Source organism: Dipodomys ordii, unplaced genomic scaffold (genome assembly GCF_000151885.1).
Source record: "Dipodomys ordii isolate 6190 unplaced genomic scaffold, Dord_2.0 Scaffold5, whole genome shotgun sequence".
NCBI classification, from domain to species: Eukaryota; Metazoa; Chordata; class Mammalia; order Rodentia; family Heteromyidae; genus Dipodomys; species Dipodomys ordii.
Genome location: NW_012267221.1, coordinates 22,197,121 through 22,213,579, shown reverse-complemented (window position 1 = coordinate 22,213,579; position 16,459 = coordinate 22,197,121). Strand labels below are relative to the sequence as shown.

Below are 16,459 nucleotides of genomic sequence, written 5' to 3'. Positions count from 1 at the left end.
TGTTTCTGTTGTCGGGCTAATCTTTCACGGGAAAACCGTGATGAAGGGGGAAATGAACCCAGGGGCTGTCCTGAGAGCAAGTGCTGGCCTTTGGAAGCGCCCTCGGGGCCGGCCGACCTGGCATCTACAAGGAGGAAAGAAGACTTAAAAATTCAGCTAACAAGTTGGGGTTGTTCGGTGCGGGAGCACGCGTGGGTAAAAGCTCAGGGACTCCAAAACTAAGCCCACCTGACGGCAAGCCCGAGTTCCCCTCAGGAGTGTCAGACGCAAGGAAAGCAGGCGCAGTGAGTTTAAGAGGTTATTTTTATTATTATTAATTCATTCACCTTTCACTAACAAGGAAAAAGGAAAAGTGCGACCCTGGAGCTCCCGCGCTCCCAGAGGACGGCACCATCATGCCTCTCCAGACGGGTTGCTTAGCTCCCGCGGCTTACTCCACATGCCCACCCGGTTTTCCCCAAGACACTACCGGATACTACGTAGGTCACAGAACGACCTGCTGCTCCTTGGTTTCTAGAAGATTTCGGCAATTGGTGGAGGGGAGGGGGGCGAGGAGGGGAGCCTCTGCAGCCTTCGAGAGGCTTTTCAGGCCTCGTGGGACAGTTTGGTCAGGATCTTCGCGCCATGCGACGTAATGAGAACTGTGTGCTCGAACTGGGCGGCCCTGAAACACAAGGCAGCAGTCAGGAAGCAAGCCAGCAGAGAGGAGCTCTCTGTGCCCGCCCGCCGTCCACCCACCTTCCCTTTCCAAAGCAGCAAAGCAGAGAGCAAACACCTTTGGTTGTCTAGGGAGATCACAGTCCATGCATCTTCCAGGACTTTAAATTCAGTGGATCCCTCGGTGATGATTGGCTCTGTAAGAAGGAAAATGTTTACTGCAGTGACCCCATCCGATTCTTGTCAATGCCAAGCATTGTTTCGGTTGAGTACCAAAAAGAGAAGGGGGCGGGAGCGAGGGGAGGAATGAGGTTTCCCCTCCTCCTCTCAAGTGTTTCACCCACGGGTTCATGTTGTCATCTTGCAAGGGCTGATAATTGATGCCGCTTACATAGAATACTACAAGCTAAACAGTAGGAAGAGGAAATGCTACGGCATTAAAAAAAATGTATGAAGTTGCCTAGTTCATAATTTTTTAGAGACAGAAGGGCATTTTAATCAAGCCTTAATTAGGACCCTGTGGATAATAACCACCCAAACATCAGTCCCTCTTATAAATACTAGTCAGTTTTAAAAAATATTTGAATTTTAAAAACATGCTTAAAATGTTCATTAATCAGCAAATAACAATTTTCTTATTTCACTCTAATTGCTTCTCCATTAAGTCCCACAGTCAGAAATATGGAGGCCTCTGTGGCCCTAAGTGATTGGAACTTGGTGGTGATACCAATCACCAGATCAGCCAGGAATTGTCTCCCAGAGAGCACGTGCCACTTGCTGACAGGGAGCAAGGGACATAATCGCCTCTAGTTACTGGGTGTTAATGAAAAAAAAAAAGAACAAAACAAAACAAAAAAACAAACACCACATTACTCTGGTAACAGAATTAGATGTTGGATGGCTGCCGTCTTCTAAATGTGTCAGTAAGTATCAGATTTAGGAAGATAGGGCTTGAGGATATTATTTAATCAGATTTACTATGCATCCAAATTATTTCATTATGCTGATTGGCTGTATTAGTCCTTTTCAGTATTGAAGGCTTAGGCCAGTACAAGTTTCCACCCAGGAGCCCCAGCACCCTGAAGAGGAGCCCCTGTATTTACCTATAGTGAATACCATGCCCTCCTCCATGGGTAGATCATTGTTATTCGCTGCAAAAAAAAAATAGGGGGCTGTGATAAGAACCAAAGAAGGAAAGAGGGCAACCATCAGGGAAGATGGACTGCCTTAAGATTTGTCATTTATTTTCTTTTAGGCTTCTAGACTACTGGCTAATCCCCAAGGGTTAGAAAAAGACTCCCAATCTTCTGCCTTTGTAGTACCAGTGCTCTGAGTCAAGTCTTCCACTCCCTAGCAGCATGCCAAGGCTTGGTAAGGGCAGTCTGGGGATGTCATGTGCCTGTAGAGATTCCTCTCCTCTGCCTCTGATGTTCCCCAGGATAGCTGCTGCTAGTTCCCTGGTCCCAGTTGGTCCTGGGCCTTGCCTCACCTCTGCCTCAAAAAGTAATGTCTTGGGGAAAGATGCAAAGAAAAGACAGGTTAGAGCGGAAGGCAGGGTCTCCATACTCCAATAACTTAACTCAAGGCACTGGCAGTGGGTGGGGGTACATGGCTCTTCAGGCCTTTGCAATATCTCATCTCTACTGCTTTTGAGCTGCCTCAGGTGGAGCTCTTTGGCCTAAAGAGATTTTATCCTACTGGATCTCTAGAGAGGGTTCTAGGCAGTAGTTGGCCTAGAAAGATGGCCATTTGCCATCTTTCCTGGTGCTTGGTCCTTGTCTGAATGTACACCCCATTTGGGACTCCTCCATGTAGGTGGTTCCTACTTTAACCCATATCCTATCACTCCTTAGGGGCCACTCCTGCCTTCTCATTGTAGGTGCACACCCAAGCAGTGAAAAACAGGAGATTCTTAGGAAGGAATACAAGGGTGGGCCTAATGTAGAAATCACTGAAAAGTACATGCTGCTAAATATACCAGCTGTCAACGCAGTGTAGGATGCAATGAAATTTAACCACAACAGTCAGTATTAGAAAAGAGGATAGGAAAACAGAAAACAGTCATATGTGCATGGTTTGGGGAGTTAGTTCAGTGGAAAAGCACTTGCCTAGCAAGTACAAGGCCTTGAGCCCAGTCCTCAGCTTTGCAAACACACACACACACACCCCAGAAAAAAAAAAAGAAAAAGAAGATTGAAACAGTCATATGTGCATGCTGCTGGGGCACTGATGAAGTGACGTGTGGTTTTCAGTAACTTTTTCTAGACAAATATTCCCTGTGCCTCGCAGTCATGCACCTTTCAGGAGAAAACAAAAATGCAAAAATAAACCTTATTTGGGGATTGAAACTGCTGGGTTCTAATCTGGTAGCATAGCAATATATTGCTAAATTTTTGTAGATAGCTCATACTTGCAAACAGACAATTGTACATACATGAGAGTGTGGATTCTGAGTGAGAGGAAGAACTTTAGGAGCAAAGAAAGCTATCTTATCAAAAGGGCTTCCAAAGTGAGTTTCTTACCATGATGCCAAATTTCTGGATGTCCATGAAAATAAGATCCTATTCCATGTCCCACGAAATAAGGACAGACTTGTAAACCATTCTGATGAGTTATATGGCTTTAAAGTAACCACAGATATTTACCTAAATTAAATGTTTGTATTGCATACTAAGATAAAAAGAAAGTCACTTTAAAATATTCTCTGGAAAAGAAAAACAAATTCTATTTAGAGTCAGATAACATTAACATTTTCTTTATTCTGGAACAATTTTAATTCTGCCAATACTTATTATTAGCAACTCCCTTTGGATATATGAATTAAGTAGCCATGTAAATAACTAGCCATGTAGTTTGAGTCACTTAGTACAGCATTGGTCATTTTTAGACAAGAAATGAATTTGTATACATAAAAGCATAGATTATACAGACATATATTTATATATTTAAGATATATGTGGATAATGCAGACAATAAAACCTACCTGCTATTTTACAGCTTTATAGGTAAATTACTGTGCAATTACTACTAATTTGGGAACTAAACAAGAAAATTACAATGTACAAATATGACTTTCCACTATGGATTCTTCTGATCTATTTCAAAATATTTTACATTTTATAGACACAAAACAGAAAAGATCAAGTCTGCTTTGTTAATATGACTTTTTAAATCTTTAGTTGTACAAAACGGTTTTAATTCAATGTGTTAATTTATGAGTGCAATGTACCTTGGTCAGTGTTACTCCTTAATATTCTTGAAACATTCCAAAACTTTTGATTGCTTGGAGTTTTACTCAAGACCTATCCCATTAACAAAATTCATAAAGAATGTTTTTTTAATCACTATGTTTATGAGATGATAATGCTGATTCTAGGTTCTAAATGCTTCATTAGTTATTTAGGATATAAATGTTTTCAACAAAATCTAGCATATAGAATTCCACCTAACAACATCTACAAGGCTGAAAAGTGTGTGTTGAAATTGGGGTAATATATTGATTCCTGAGAGCACTAGATTTACACATTATAAATCACTAGTGATTTATATTTCCATATGGATGAAGTAGTTGCCAGCAGATTCTAGGTTTAACATGAACCCTTGTAGCCAGAAGCTTTGCGGACATTCATTGCCATATGCACTTTTTATAACTTTTGTTACTGAGACAATCTCAGGGTGTAACCCAAATTTGAACTTGTGATCCTCCTGCTGGGATCACAGTCATGTATCACCATGCCTGGCTTAATTTTTAAAAAGATTTTTTAACAATACTAAGATTTGGAAGATATCTTCACTTAGACAAGGATGTCACTATAACCAGCAGATAGCAATTTCTCATTGAGATTTACTTTTGATGTCGCTGATAGTGCCGAAATAGGTATGTTATGTATACATCGAGGACAGGAATAAATCCATGTTTTTATTCCTTACGTTGTATTTTAACTATTATTTCTTTGGGCAAGAGGTACAAAATCTTTTCTAAGGTGTTTTTATTTGTTCCACATAAGTTCTGAATAGAAACTGAGGATGGAGAGTGGATGCAGGGTGGAAGAGAGATGATTAAGTAAGCCATTATAGTCTAGATTGCTTTTTTTTTTTCTTGAAAGAATAACTGCTCCCTAAACCTATAAATTGTGTTAGTTCAGGCTCAACAAACCTCAGTGTTTCAAAAAGCATTCAATAAAAACTATTCTATTTTCTTTTCTTAAGAAAAAAAATCTAGGGTTTTTTTCTCCCCCCAAGGACCTAACTGATTGGCAGGCATCACAGCTACATCTTATATGTGTGTTACAATGGCAATCTTCATTTTAATTTCCGATGAGAGGAGAGGAAGAAAGCCCACTCTGAAAACCTTTGGAGTCCCTCCCCCCCATCATACCTCTCATTCCTCTTTATAAAAGAAGCTGTGCAATTACTAGGTGGCTAAAGATATCTGAGTACATTCTCCTACAACAATTTACTCCTGGGGTCCTGCTGGAACTTCTGGTTACAGGAGTATCATAGAATCTATGTGTCATGGATTCAAAGGTTAGGGGATTTCACAGCCATGTAAAAAGAGAAAAAGAACAGGAACAATTTCCTTAGTTCCTTGGTTGAGTTCTCAGCTCAATGCTGATTCCCTAAAGCTAAAAATATACTCTGTTCGATTTTCAGAGTATATTCCCTTTGGATTGGGAGTTCGTTTTTAATATACACATACTGGGACTAAATGAGATCAACTCTTATTAATATGTGTAATTACATTTAAAAGCATGTTCCTTCAACTATTTTGGGATACATAGGGAGCACAAGATTATTTGCCTGACTGTAGGGTTTCAACTGGACTTCATATTGATTATCCAAGTGACTTGTAGCAGCAACGTCTACTCTTCTAACAGGAAAGCAAAGGCTGGTCACCTTAATTATGGCATGGGAAGGTGGAATGTGCATCTACCTCTTCACTGCTCTGTTGGGAGAGTAGAAATAGTAGAATAGGCAGGAATTTCCAAGGAGAGCCACATTTGTTCCTCAATATCAGCCTACTACAGGACCACAACCCATTTCTGAGCATGGGGTTTTCTTGCCTTGAACATTTCATAGATGAAATCTTCCTTCTCTTTGCTGGAATCTACTGAAATGAACTCCCCTGACATTAGCTTTTTGGTTCTGATTTCCTGTAACTACAAATCCTTTAAGGCATCTATCTATTCATTTATGATTTGAAGCCTTTCATATGGAATGCTGGGGGAAAGAGAAGAGAAAGAAGGTATATAAAGGTAGTTTATTAACTTACTTTTCAATTACACTGTATTATTAAGTTCATGTTTTACTTACAGTTTATATTTTTAAGAGGAATTTCTTTTAAGGAATTTCTTGTGATCATTTTCTTCAGTTTATGATGTAATTGGACTCATTTAAAGTATTGTCTAGTAAGTATAATTTCTTAATAATTTTAGCAACATGTGGACTAAAAATATATTCCCCAAGAGGGCAGAGGAGTACTATGTTTAAGTACATGTTCTCATAAAGATATGAAAATGCATGTGGAAATAGCTTTGTTGCCATTTTTACATGAATTCTATAAGCAACACTAATCTCCAAAGGGTCACATCTCTAATCAAGGATCTTAAATGGCACTTAATAAGTTATAGAATTTTACTTTAATTTCGTGTATTTTTCACTTAACTAGTAGCTTCTGAATAAAGGAATGCATAAAACCAAGGATTCCCTGTAATGACAGGAATGTTTACATATAATTAGTAATATTTTTGAAAGCCAACAACTGTTTTCCAGAGAGTATTACATTTTTTTTGTTTCAAACTGGATCACAAATTACTGTGTTTTTCTTACAATGGTGCTGAACTTTTATTTGTGGTTTTCTGTTTTTGAAAAGCAGACATGATGGATTGAAATAAAAGATAATTTATTGCAATGCTTACTTTCATGTGCAGAGAGAAGCAGTGTAATTGTAATTTACAGTAGCTGTCAAGAAAAATCCATCACAGATGACATTAAAATGACTTATTTTGCCTGAGCCACTTATTGTTTAAATGTGCATAATCTAATAGAGATTATTTTTAAAAATCTGCCTTATATATTGTTCTAAATTAATATCAAAACATATACTTATGAATTAAACATTAAAAACCATTTATTGATACTTTCGTCATGACATTTACAACTATAAGTTTGAATTATTTTTCATTAAACTGTCATATATTTGTGAGGCATGGATCTACACATTAATGATATTCTCACACTTACTGATAATATAATCTAAAATTTAAAAACAGAGAATTATAAATATTACAAAATAAGTGGAGTCATGGTGAGTATGGTAACACTATGGCCTAAAGATCATCAGGTATCACTCACAAAACAAAAGGGAACAGAGAAAACTCTTTGCACAAAATTATTTTAGCGGATATTTCTTCAGAGACAATGCCTTATTCTTTAGGTTTTAGAGGAGAATTTCAATTTTCCTGCAGAAATCTCAAGGTTTTGAGTAAACAAGACGCTTGAATGTCCATTTCAGAGTGTAGATGGAGAGTATGCAAAGATGGTGAATAACTTAAAACAAACAAGACCAAGTTGAAAGATGTTTGTAAACCTTTGGTCTGTAAAGATTTGAAGTAGTGTTTGGCTCAAAGGTGTATATCACTTGTTTCTTTACACCCTTAAGATCTTGCCTGCATCAGAAAAAGCAAAAACAATAGATGCCCAGAAACACTGCTTTAACATATCAGAAGAAACATTTGTTAGAATTGAGGCCAGCTTCCTCATCAGCGGCAGACATAAACCATCTAAATAATGAAATGCATTAGGGTAAAAGAAAAAAGTTCATTGTCTATTATTTTCCACGTAGTTTTCTATGTGCAGTTGTTGGGACTGATCTGGTTTTCAAAGGAGCTTGTGCATGCAAATTCATATTCTGCAAAAACTGACCTTTGAATCCAGATAGCTAAAATCCAATGTCACTGTCAATTCTACTCTTCTTTTTTTTTTTTTTATGTAGCTAGAATTAATGTAGTGAATATGTAATGAAATGCATTATCCTGCATGGAGATTTATCAGATTTTCCAACTGAATGCTATGCTTTGCTAGTACTAGCTGGAGTTCACCTGCATGTTGGTGTGGCGTGTGGCTCTTTTTTGTAAAGAGTTAAGTCGTACACAAAAAAAGGGAACAAAGGTCAGCACCCAGCCACCACTTGAATGTGAGATTTTTCTTTTTATTCCCCTTGATGTATACTAGGCTCTGTGTTATTAGTCTTAATGATGGAAAATTGTAGTGTTGATACAAATCTTTTTTTCAAAGTAGTAGGCGGGAGCTCCATTTGTTAGTAAGTTTTTTTTGTGACTAAAAGCCACGGACAGTACATTTATGTAGCAGTAAAAGGCCTAGATGCTCTTTCCATAGCAGAGCTAATTATTCCTACTGTGACCTTACTGATCTAGCCTGTTCCTAGTACATCTCATCTGCACGCCTGTTCCTCTGTGTAGATGGTGTCAGAGAATATGAAAAACCCTATAATGAAACCATTTTCATGATGGAGAAAGGCTACTGGAGTTGCACTTGCTACAAAGAGGCTCAATTATATGAGTAATTGTGATAATTTTCTACATTCATAGCCTTCAATGGGGAAAAAAGAATGAGAGCCACAAAGGAAAATTACTTTAACAAGAAAGTACAGAGAGTAAAAATGGAAGAAGAGACAAAAAGGGGAAAAAATAACCAGAAAAAAAAGTTTAAAAAATAGATCTGGAGGGAGGAATAGCGAGACAGGGAGAACAACAGAAATGCTCAAAAGCCCATGTGCAGCTGTGTTGCACAATTAAATTGAATTTTTTTTCTGCAGTTGATGAATGTGACTACTGCAAATGTGCCTCTGTAGTTAGCTATCATTTGTTGTTCCGTGACAGGAAAAGGATAATTACCTCTCAGAGAGAATCAAAGGCTGACATGCCCTTTAGACACAGCCATGAATGCAGAGCTCGATAGAATGCTTGAATAAGAATCTAGTGTTCTCTGCCCCCTTCTACTGAAGAATAAATTTTGTTAAAATGCAAGAGCACCACCAGTAAATTTGTTGAACCCTAGGTGTTCAAAAATATGAGGTGCATCTATCGACTCATCCCATTTGCAAAAATAAAACTGCATTTTGAATTCATTTCTATTATATTCATGGACAGTAAGATAGTGAGATATGCATTAAATTTCTTTTCCCAGTAGGGGTCTGATTCAACATTTCCTATGAAAGAACAGAGAGACACTATCCTTTTTTCCCAGGCTAGTTAGCCTATAATTTAAAACTGTCAAAAACACAATTTTGTTCAAAGTCTTCAATAAAAGCTTCTCAGATAAAACCCAAAGAGATTTTACTAAAGTTTGATTCAGACACTGTTACAATATTTTTAAAGCCATAAATACATTTAACTGATATTTTACTGCCTTTTTTCTTAAAGTATTTGAAGGCGTATGCAGAAAGAGGCAGCATCTTTTCAAGGTGACTAAGCTCTCCATCCTTTGGACAAATGGGAAGTGTTCAAAGGTTCAAATTAATGAGAACAGTACTTGAAAGGGTACTGATGTGATCATCTTTTAACAAAATGTGTTACTTTTAAATGAAAACACATATTTTACATGGCAACTTCACAACATTTAGGGAAAGAAAAGCCTGAATAAAAGTAACAGATTATAAAGAAAAGTCTTGAATTCAGAAAATAGGCATACATACACTCAAAAACAAACATAGGATACTGTGTAGAAAATAAGCAATGCCTCCCCACCTCTCCCACCCCCTCCAAAAGACAGAAGACCACTCTTTTAGGCTATTTGCTAATCCAATTGGAAAGGTAAGGCTTGCCTGAGTTAATACTTTTTATCTTTGTATCATAGATAAAAACTGTTTCATACTTTACTTCATTTTCTTATAAAACTTAGCTTTTCGTATTTACTCTCCAATGGGTTGGGATGCTTCAGCCCCTTCTTAGGTACTGTATTTCATATTTGGTGTGTTTTTGAGTAAAGAATATCACAGACCAAACATGTCAAGCTAAAACAAGAGCAGCATAAGTTTTGCTTGCTGCTTCAATAAGTTTCTCTGCTGACCCTGTATAATTCACTTTTTAAAAATCTTTTTCTTTTTTTTTCCTTCAGCCCACAGAACAATATTGCAGTCTGGCAGTTCACCTACTGATATCAGACTGAAATGATGGTTCTGAATCATAAAACATGTCATCAACTTTATACCAAGCCACCAATAACCTTTGTACCATTTGCCAACCCTCCCTTTACTTGTCAGTATAAGGCTTACCTGATTGTGTTTCCAATTACAGAGAAGGGGGCCCCAGCTCTGCAAGCAGCAATTGCTTCATCTCTACACCTCCTGGCAACCTCCACTAACTTTTTACCACATTCATCCACATTGCCCACCAAAAATGTCTCCGAAGTGTCTCCATGGTAGCCATTATAATAGACCTGAATACAGGCAGAAAATTTAAAATACATTTGTGCTTAAAAATCTAGTCTAAGTATATATAGTGTTCATGTATGTATTTAATAAATTCATGTGTTTACATTTCCAGAATTGTTGTTCATTTGTCTACATACTGTATACTGATACATCAGTGCAATGTAAAAGATGAAGTTATTCAACAATACTGAAGAATATGTTGTTGCTAATAAAAGCAAAAACATGATTAGCATTGCTATTTCATCATTATGACTAGCAATACTATTGTAACATCTTGATTCTTCATTTTGTTTTTGAGGAAGTCAAAACTATACATACAAAAATTAGTGATCACAGTATCTTGACCTACAATTACAATAGATCTAGAAAACTAAGTATTTAACATACTAAAAGTTTCTTCAGTACCATCAAGATTTACATGATCTTTCATTTACCAGTTCTATATTTGGAAGTGATACATAACAACAAGAAGAAATAAAATGACATGTCAGCATTATAATGGATGTTAGGATAATTTAGTTGCAACATTTGAAGTGTAGGAATGAGCAATGTTACAGAAAAATTCTACGTCTAGAGAGATGAAATCTTAATCGAGTGTTCCAGGTATTCCACAGAGCAGAATGCTAACAAAAAAACCCACTGTAGATGGATTTTTTAAAAAGAATCAATACATAACAAAACAGGCTTAAATGTAACATTACATAAGATATAATTTTATTGGTCTTCAATGATTCATAATTCCTACAGTATCTTGAAAGACATCAGATTCATTATTTCAAAAAAATCAATGATTCTGAAACACTATAATAAATATGAAAGGCAGAGGGACTGATGAACTATTAATCTTTGGATGTAGCATGGTATTTACATTTTGCATAAATTTGTCCTAATTATTTTTACAGTTTCTCATAAAGTAGAATTCAGAAACTATTAATTAAAAATATAATTATTTGAGTTTTCCAACTATTTTAATACTAAATTAAATCATTTTCAGGTTGTTAGGTAACAGGCTCAGATAAGAAACTTTTTGGTGAAAGAATATGGAGGTAGATGCAAATTAAAGTAACAAATTGTTGCTTTTATTCAAGTGTTTTCACTACTATATCAAACTGTCTTAATTTCCTTCTAATAGAGGTAATTTTTATATACAATTTTCCACTTATAGTCCTTTACAATACAGGAAAGTGTAAGTTTTGATTTTATATACAAGAATATAAAGTTTGCTAATTTAAGAGTATTACAGAAAAAAATGTTAACTGAATGTTTATGCAACCATTTTGAGGGGGTCCTTTCCTTCATTCTTTCATGGTACTGGTTTAGGGCCTTGTACTTGCTAGGCAGGTGCTCTACCAATTGAACCATGCCTCCAGACCTATGAGACGTTTTTTTGTCTAAGACTGAGACTCAAACTTAGTATATGATGCTTGCTTTTGCACATTGGCTGGCACTCTACCACCTAAGACATGCCTGCAAACCAAAATCTGTTTATTTGAAGTAAAAATGTATCACTATAATTTTTTAAAATTTGCTATCTCATATTCCTTTTTGGTACCTTTCAAACTGACTACTTTAATCAATACATATGGAATACAATATTTTTTAAAGTCTGAAGTAGTCATTTGTAACTACTGTTTGTTTCTACAAAGTATTCTTGTTTGTCTTTCATTTAATAAGTATTTACTTATTTTGTTATTTTTTTTGTTGGTCGTGGGGTCTGAACTCTGGGCCTGGGTGCTGTCCCTCAGCTCTTCAGCTCAAGGCCAGTGCTCTACCACCTGAGCCACAGCGCCACTTCCGGCTTTTTCATTTTTGCTTATGTGGTGCTGAGGAATCGAACCCAGGGCCTCAGGCAAGCAAGGCTCAAGGGGTAGAGTGCTAGCCTTGAGCTGAAGAGTTGAGGGACAGCGCTCAGGCCCAGAGTTCAGGCCCCACGACCGGACCCAAAAAAAAATGTAAATAAGTATTTATTGAGCAACTACTATGACCCACATTGTCTTTTTAAAAAAAAATTAACTTTGAAGAAAATCCATTTTCTTATGATACATACAAGACATAAATACCAGTAAAATGTAATGAGTTTTTTTCTGCAAGAAGTTAGGACTTGGTAACAGAAATCTTTGGTTTAAAAAATATTTCAGTTGGCCACCAGTGGCTCACACTTGTAATCCTAGCTACTCAGGAGGCTGAGATTTAAGGCCTATGGCTCAAAGCTACTTCAGGCAGAAAAATCTATGAGACTTTTATAACCAATAAATTACTCAGAAACTAGAAGTGGAGATGTGGCTCAAAGTGGTAGAGTGCTAGCCTTGAGCACAAAAGCTCAGAGACAGCACCTAGGCCCTGAGTTCAAGCCCCATGATCAATAACAGCAACAACAAAAATTCATAAGAAATTTAGTTTGTTAGCAGTGGCTTGTGCCTGTAATCCTAGCTACTCAGGAGGTTGAGATCTGTGGATCAAAGTTCAAAGTCATCCCAGGCAGTAAAGTCCATAATTAATCACCAAAATTTGGAAGTGGGGATGTGGCTCAAGAGGAAGAGTACTGGGCTGGGAAGGTGGCTCAGTGGTATAGCGCTTGCCTTGCTATGCCTCAGGCCCTGGGTTCGATTCCTCAGAATCACATAAGCAAAAAGAAACAAGCCGGAAGTGGCGCTGTGGCTCAAGTGGCAGAGCGCTAGCCTTGAGCTGAAGAGCTGAGGGACAGAGCCCAGGCCCAGAGTTTAGGCCCCACGACTGGACCCCCCCCCCAAAAAAAGAGGAAGAGTACTGGCCCTGAGTGATAGATAAAGCTAGGGAACAGCAGCTAGGCCCTGAATTCAAGCACCAGTACTGCCTCCCCCAAGAGAAAGAAATATGAAATTGTTTTTACATTTTTTGAAGATTGTGTCCATTTTATTCAAGCTTCAATATTTTATTAGAAGATGACTATGGGAGATGATAAATGTAAAACCTTAAAATCAGATTCCGTATAAACTAAAAATATATTAGGAAAATTTTTATTTCTAACACACTTCAGTGAAAAGCCTTAAGTGATTCTGATTGGGAAGATATCAATAGGATAAGTAGAACAAATGTTCATTTATTCTAAATAGGACAAAATGACACAGGAAATAATATCAGCAATAAAAGAATCTTTACCCATATCCTTGTACAAATTGATATGAGGAAAAAAAAGTTTGAATTAATTTAAACAAGTAAAATTCTGACTGAATTCAACTACTGGATGGCTATTTCCATTTCCTCATTCTTACCTAAGTTACATAGATGGATATTAAAATACTAAAAAATTCCTCATTCATAAAAACTTTATTCCTTGAATGGCACTGATCACAAACAGTTCTTATTAATGTTTACCTTTTGTTTATTTAAAATCTTTTAATCTTAACTGTACAGATTTTATTTATAATCTCCAGAATCCAAAGGTACTATTAAAAATTATAATCAAATGAACACAAGTGATCCAAGTCTGAGAATAGTGAAATACTACAAAAATTAGAAAAGAGTGTAGCTTATATAATTGGAAGTCCCTATGTTAAACTACTGAGGCTTGTTATTTCAAAGAAAAAACACTAATTATTCAGTGAAAACTTCAGTTTAGAGAGAAAACAACTCTGCTTGTATGTTTTGAGCTCAAGGCTTTCTATACCAGAAATGGTACACAATGTTACCTTCAGGGATTTTAATAAATCTAGGGAACACTGCTAGCAAAAGAGTTGCTGTCCAAATAGACTGACACACAGGCCAATGTAGCCCCTAATGACAGAGTAAGATAATGACAGGCCCCACTCAAAATCAGCAGGAAGAGGAAGATCAATCTTGGCAGAGTGAAGGAGAAATGCTGGCTTTCTTCGTGTTAGCTCATCTCATACATATCTAGCTTCACCAGCTGCCCAGTGCTATGGCGCTCTGCATTAACTACACAGTGGATCAATAACAATTACACCTTCTCAAAAACATGACACATAGCAGGATTGGGTTGACATTTCACTTAGGCCAACATTGATCTCAGTGCATCTGATTCCAGCCCTAAATTCAAGTCAGGCCTGAGTTTACTTGGAATAAACACAGAGTTAAAGACAAAAAAGGAAACCAGCTGCTTGCGTCTGGGGCTAGAAGTAAACAGCATTTCTACCAGTGCAGTTCACATTTTCAATCTACTTCTTCCTGTTGCTACTAGCAATTCTGAAGGTGATCAAAGACTATTTTTTATACTATTTACTCACTGTGACATCAATGTTGATAATATCTCCATCCTGAAGAGGTCGACTAAAACATAAACAGAAAAAAAAATTGTGATAAACAAGTATGGTGATAGGCAGATCTCAATAAAAGGAATAACCAATGATTACTATAACGAGCTCAATGAGTTGCAAAAGTCTGGAGTGAAGGAGGAATAAATGAGAAAGTGTATCTGACCTTTATCTTATATAACTTACACCACATTTTAGAAGTAGGATATGAAAAGAACATATTGCCATTGTTTAAGAAGTGACCGTTCTTTCAAAGTATGTATTTAAAACTAAACTCAGTGTAGGGCACCTTCTTAGCATCTGCAAGGCGTTGGGTTTGATTCCTAGTGCTAGGAAAAAAAATACTTACTAGTTACGTTAAATTTATAAAAAGGAACAATGACAGTTGATAACAACAATTTGCCTACATTGAATTTTATCACTTAAGTTGCAAAAACTGAAGGTAAAGGAGATAATGCACAACTACTACTTTTGTAGATCACACTGTGGTTTAACAAACATTAAATAGTCATATTACATTCATCTCAAAGCAAAACATTCTTTGTTTTATCATAATTGACTTCACTGAACTATAGTACATTTCAACATATGCTATAGATCTTAGTTTTATGTTTTATTTCCAAAAGGAACAGTATGTTACTAAAAATGGATACCTGTCAGGAATACCATGACAAAGCACGTTGTTTACAGAGGTACAAACAGATTTTGGAAAACCTCCATAGCCTAGAGGTGAGGGATAGGCATTATGACTGATGATTTCCTGATGAACAAGAGCATCTATCTCTTCAGTTGTCATATCAACCTAAAATATAAAAGAAATTGTGTAGTGACAGTTGAAGACAGTCCCTGTATTTTTTGACTATGCTTATAATGACACTTCCATGTGAGATTGTATAAATTAATTATGATGAGCTTATGGCATAACACTGTAATTAATTATGACCAGTGTTACCATCCTCAATTGTGTTTTCTGATGATCATTTAGGTATATGGTGGTAAACACACTATTAGGAATTAGAACGTTTTTTTTAAACTCTAGGCTCCTCTAAATCTTTTGTGAGTCATTAAATGACTCATTTGTAGCATGAAGATTTCAACAATATGTTCTTCAGCAACTCCTGTCTCTTCCTGGTTAGTGTTCTGGCTAATGGAAACAAATAAATCAATGCTCAAAGGAAATTTCAGTTTAGATAAGGCTTGAAAAATAGGTCAACTCACATCGTTTTCTCTCAGTGAAACATTACATGGGTTTGTAGCAATGACATGGAGATTATGGGTCATCATTTAGAAAACTGATTCTGCTATATTTCATAAAGATTTGATTTTCCCTAGTTTTGATTTCTTTTTTGCTAACTAAATGTGTGCGTTTTTTAAAAAGGTCCCTCTTACTATAGGGTAATTAATTACTTCTAAACAGGGAAAATTAAATACGTGTGCGTGTGTGCGTGCGTGCATGTGTGTGTGTGTGTATGTGTGTGTGTGTTGTGTGTTGCTGGGATCAAACTCAGAGCCCCACACATGCTAGGTAAGTATTCTACTATTGAGCTAACCCCAGTCTCCGAAATTGTTTTACAAATATATGAAAAATATATCCATGAAATACATCATAAATTATAAAAATTCTAAACAAAAATCGAATCTCTTATTTAACATATTTACTCAATAATTTCTGTCATTTTACATTCACATTATATTTAGTTATACTGCTATAACAAACTTATTATATAGATTACATTGTAATGATTTTCATCTTCCTAAATTCTGTCCACTTATTGAAAAGTATATATTTTCTTTTATGATAGTACTTTGTTTTAGATTATTATGAAAGAACTAAATCGTGTATAGGATGGTTGTAAATAATATTGCCATATTATCTATAGCTTTGTGTATCTGCTGTGATCTCTTGTTATAAAATAAGAGGCAAATACAAGTTAGACCAACTCCTCAGACACACAGAAATAGTTCAGGAAAAAAAAGCAGAAGCTATAGGCAAAGGACAAAAGTCAAAGCTGTCTGCCATTGATCAACTTGTATTGGTTGATTTAACCTAGAATTCTATCCTAGAATTCTGCTAGTTAAAACTCAATTTGGATTTGAA

General features: G+C 36.4%; 1 protein-coding gene across 1 annotated transcript in view; it reads right to left on the bottom strand.

Annotated features, from left to right (window-relative positions):
* Positions 1 to 495: 495 nt before the first annotated feature.
* The window catches only part of Metap1d (methionyl aminopeptidase type 1D (mitochondrial)), an 80,423-nt gene continuing 64,459 nt past the window's right edge, over positions 496 to 16,459 (bottom strand). The window contains exons 4-10 of the mRNA XM_013030216.1: positions 15,015 to 15,163; positions 14,335 to 14,377; positions 9,953 to 10,116; positions 3,180 to 3,277; positions 1,761 to 1,808; positions 776 to 854; positions 496 to 664 (exon numbers count right to left, since the gene is read on the bottom strand). Coding sequence (XP_012885670.1) covers positions 586 to 664; positions 776 to 854; positions 1,761 to 1,808; positions 3,180 to 3,277; positions 9,953 to 10,116; positions 14,335 to 14,377; positions 15,015 to 15,163 — 660 coding nt within the window. The 3' untranslated portion in view covers positions 496 to 585. The remainder of the gene's footprint in view (positions 665 to 775; positions 855 to 1,760; positions 1,809 to 3,179; positions 3,278 to 9,952; positions 10,117 to 14,334; positions 14,378 to 15,014; positions 15,164 to 16,459) is intronic.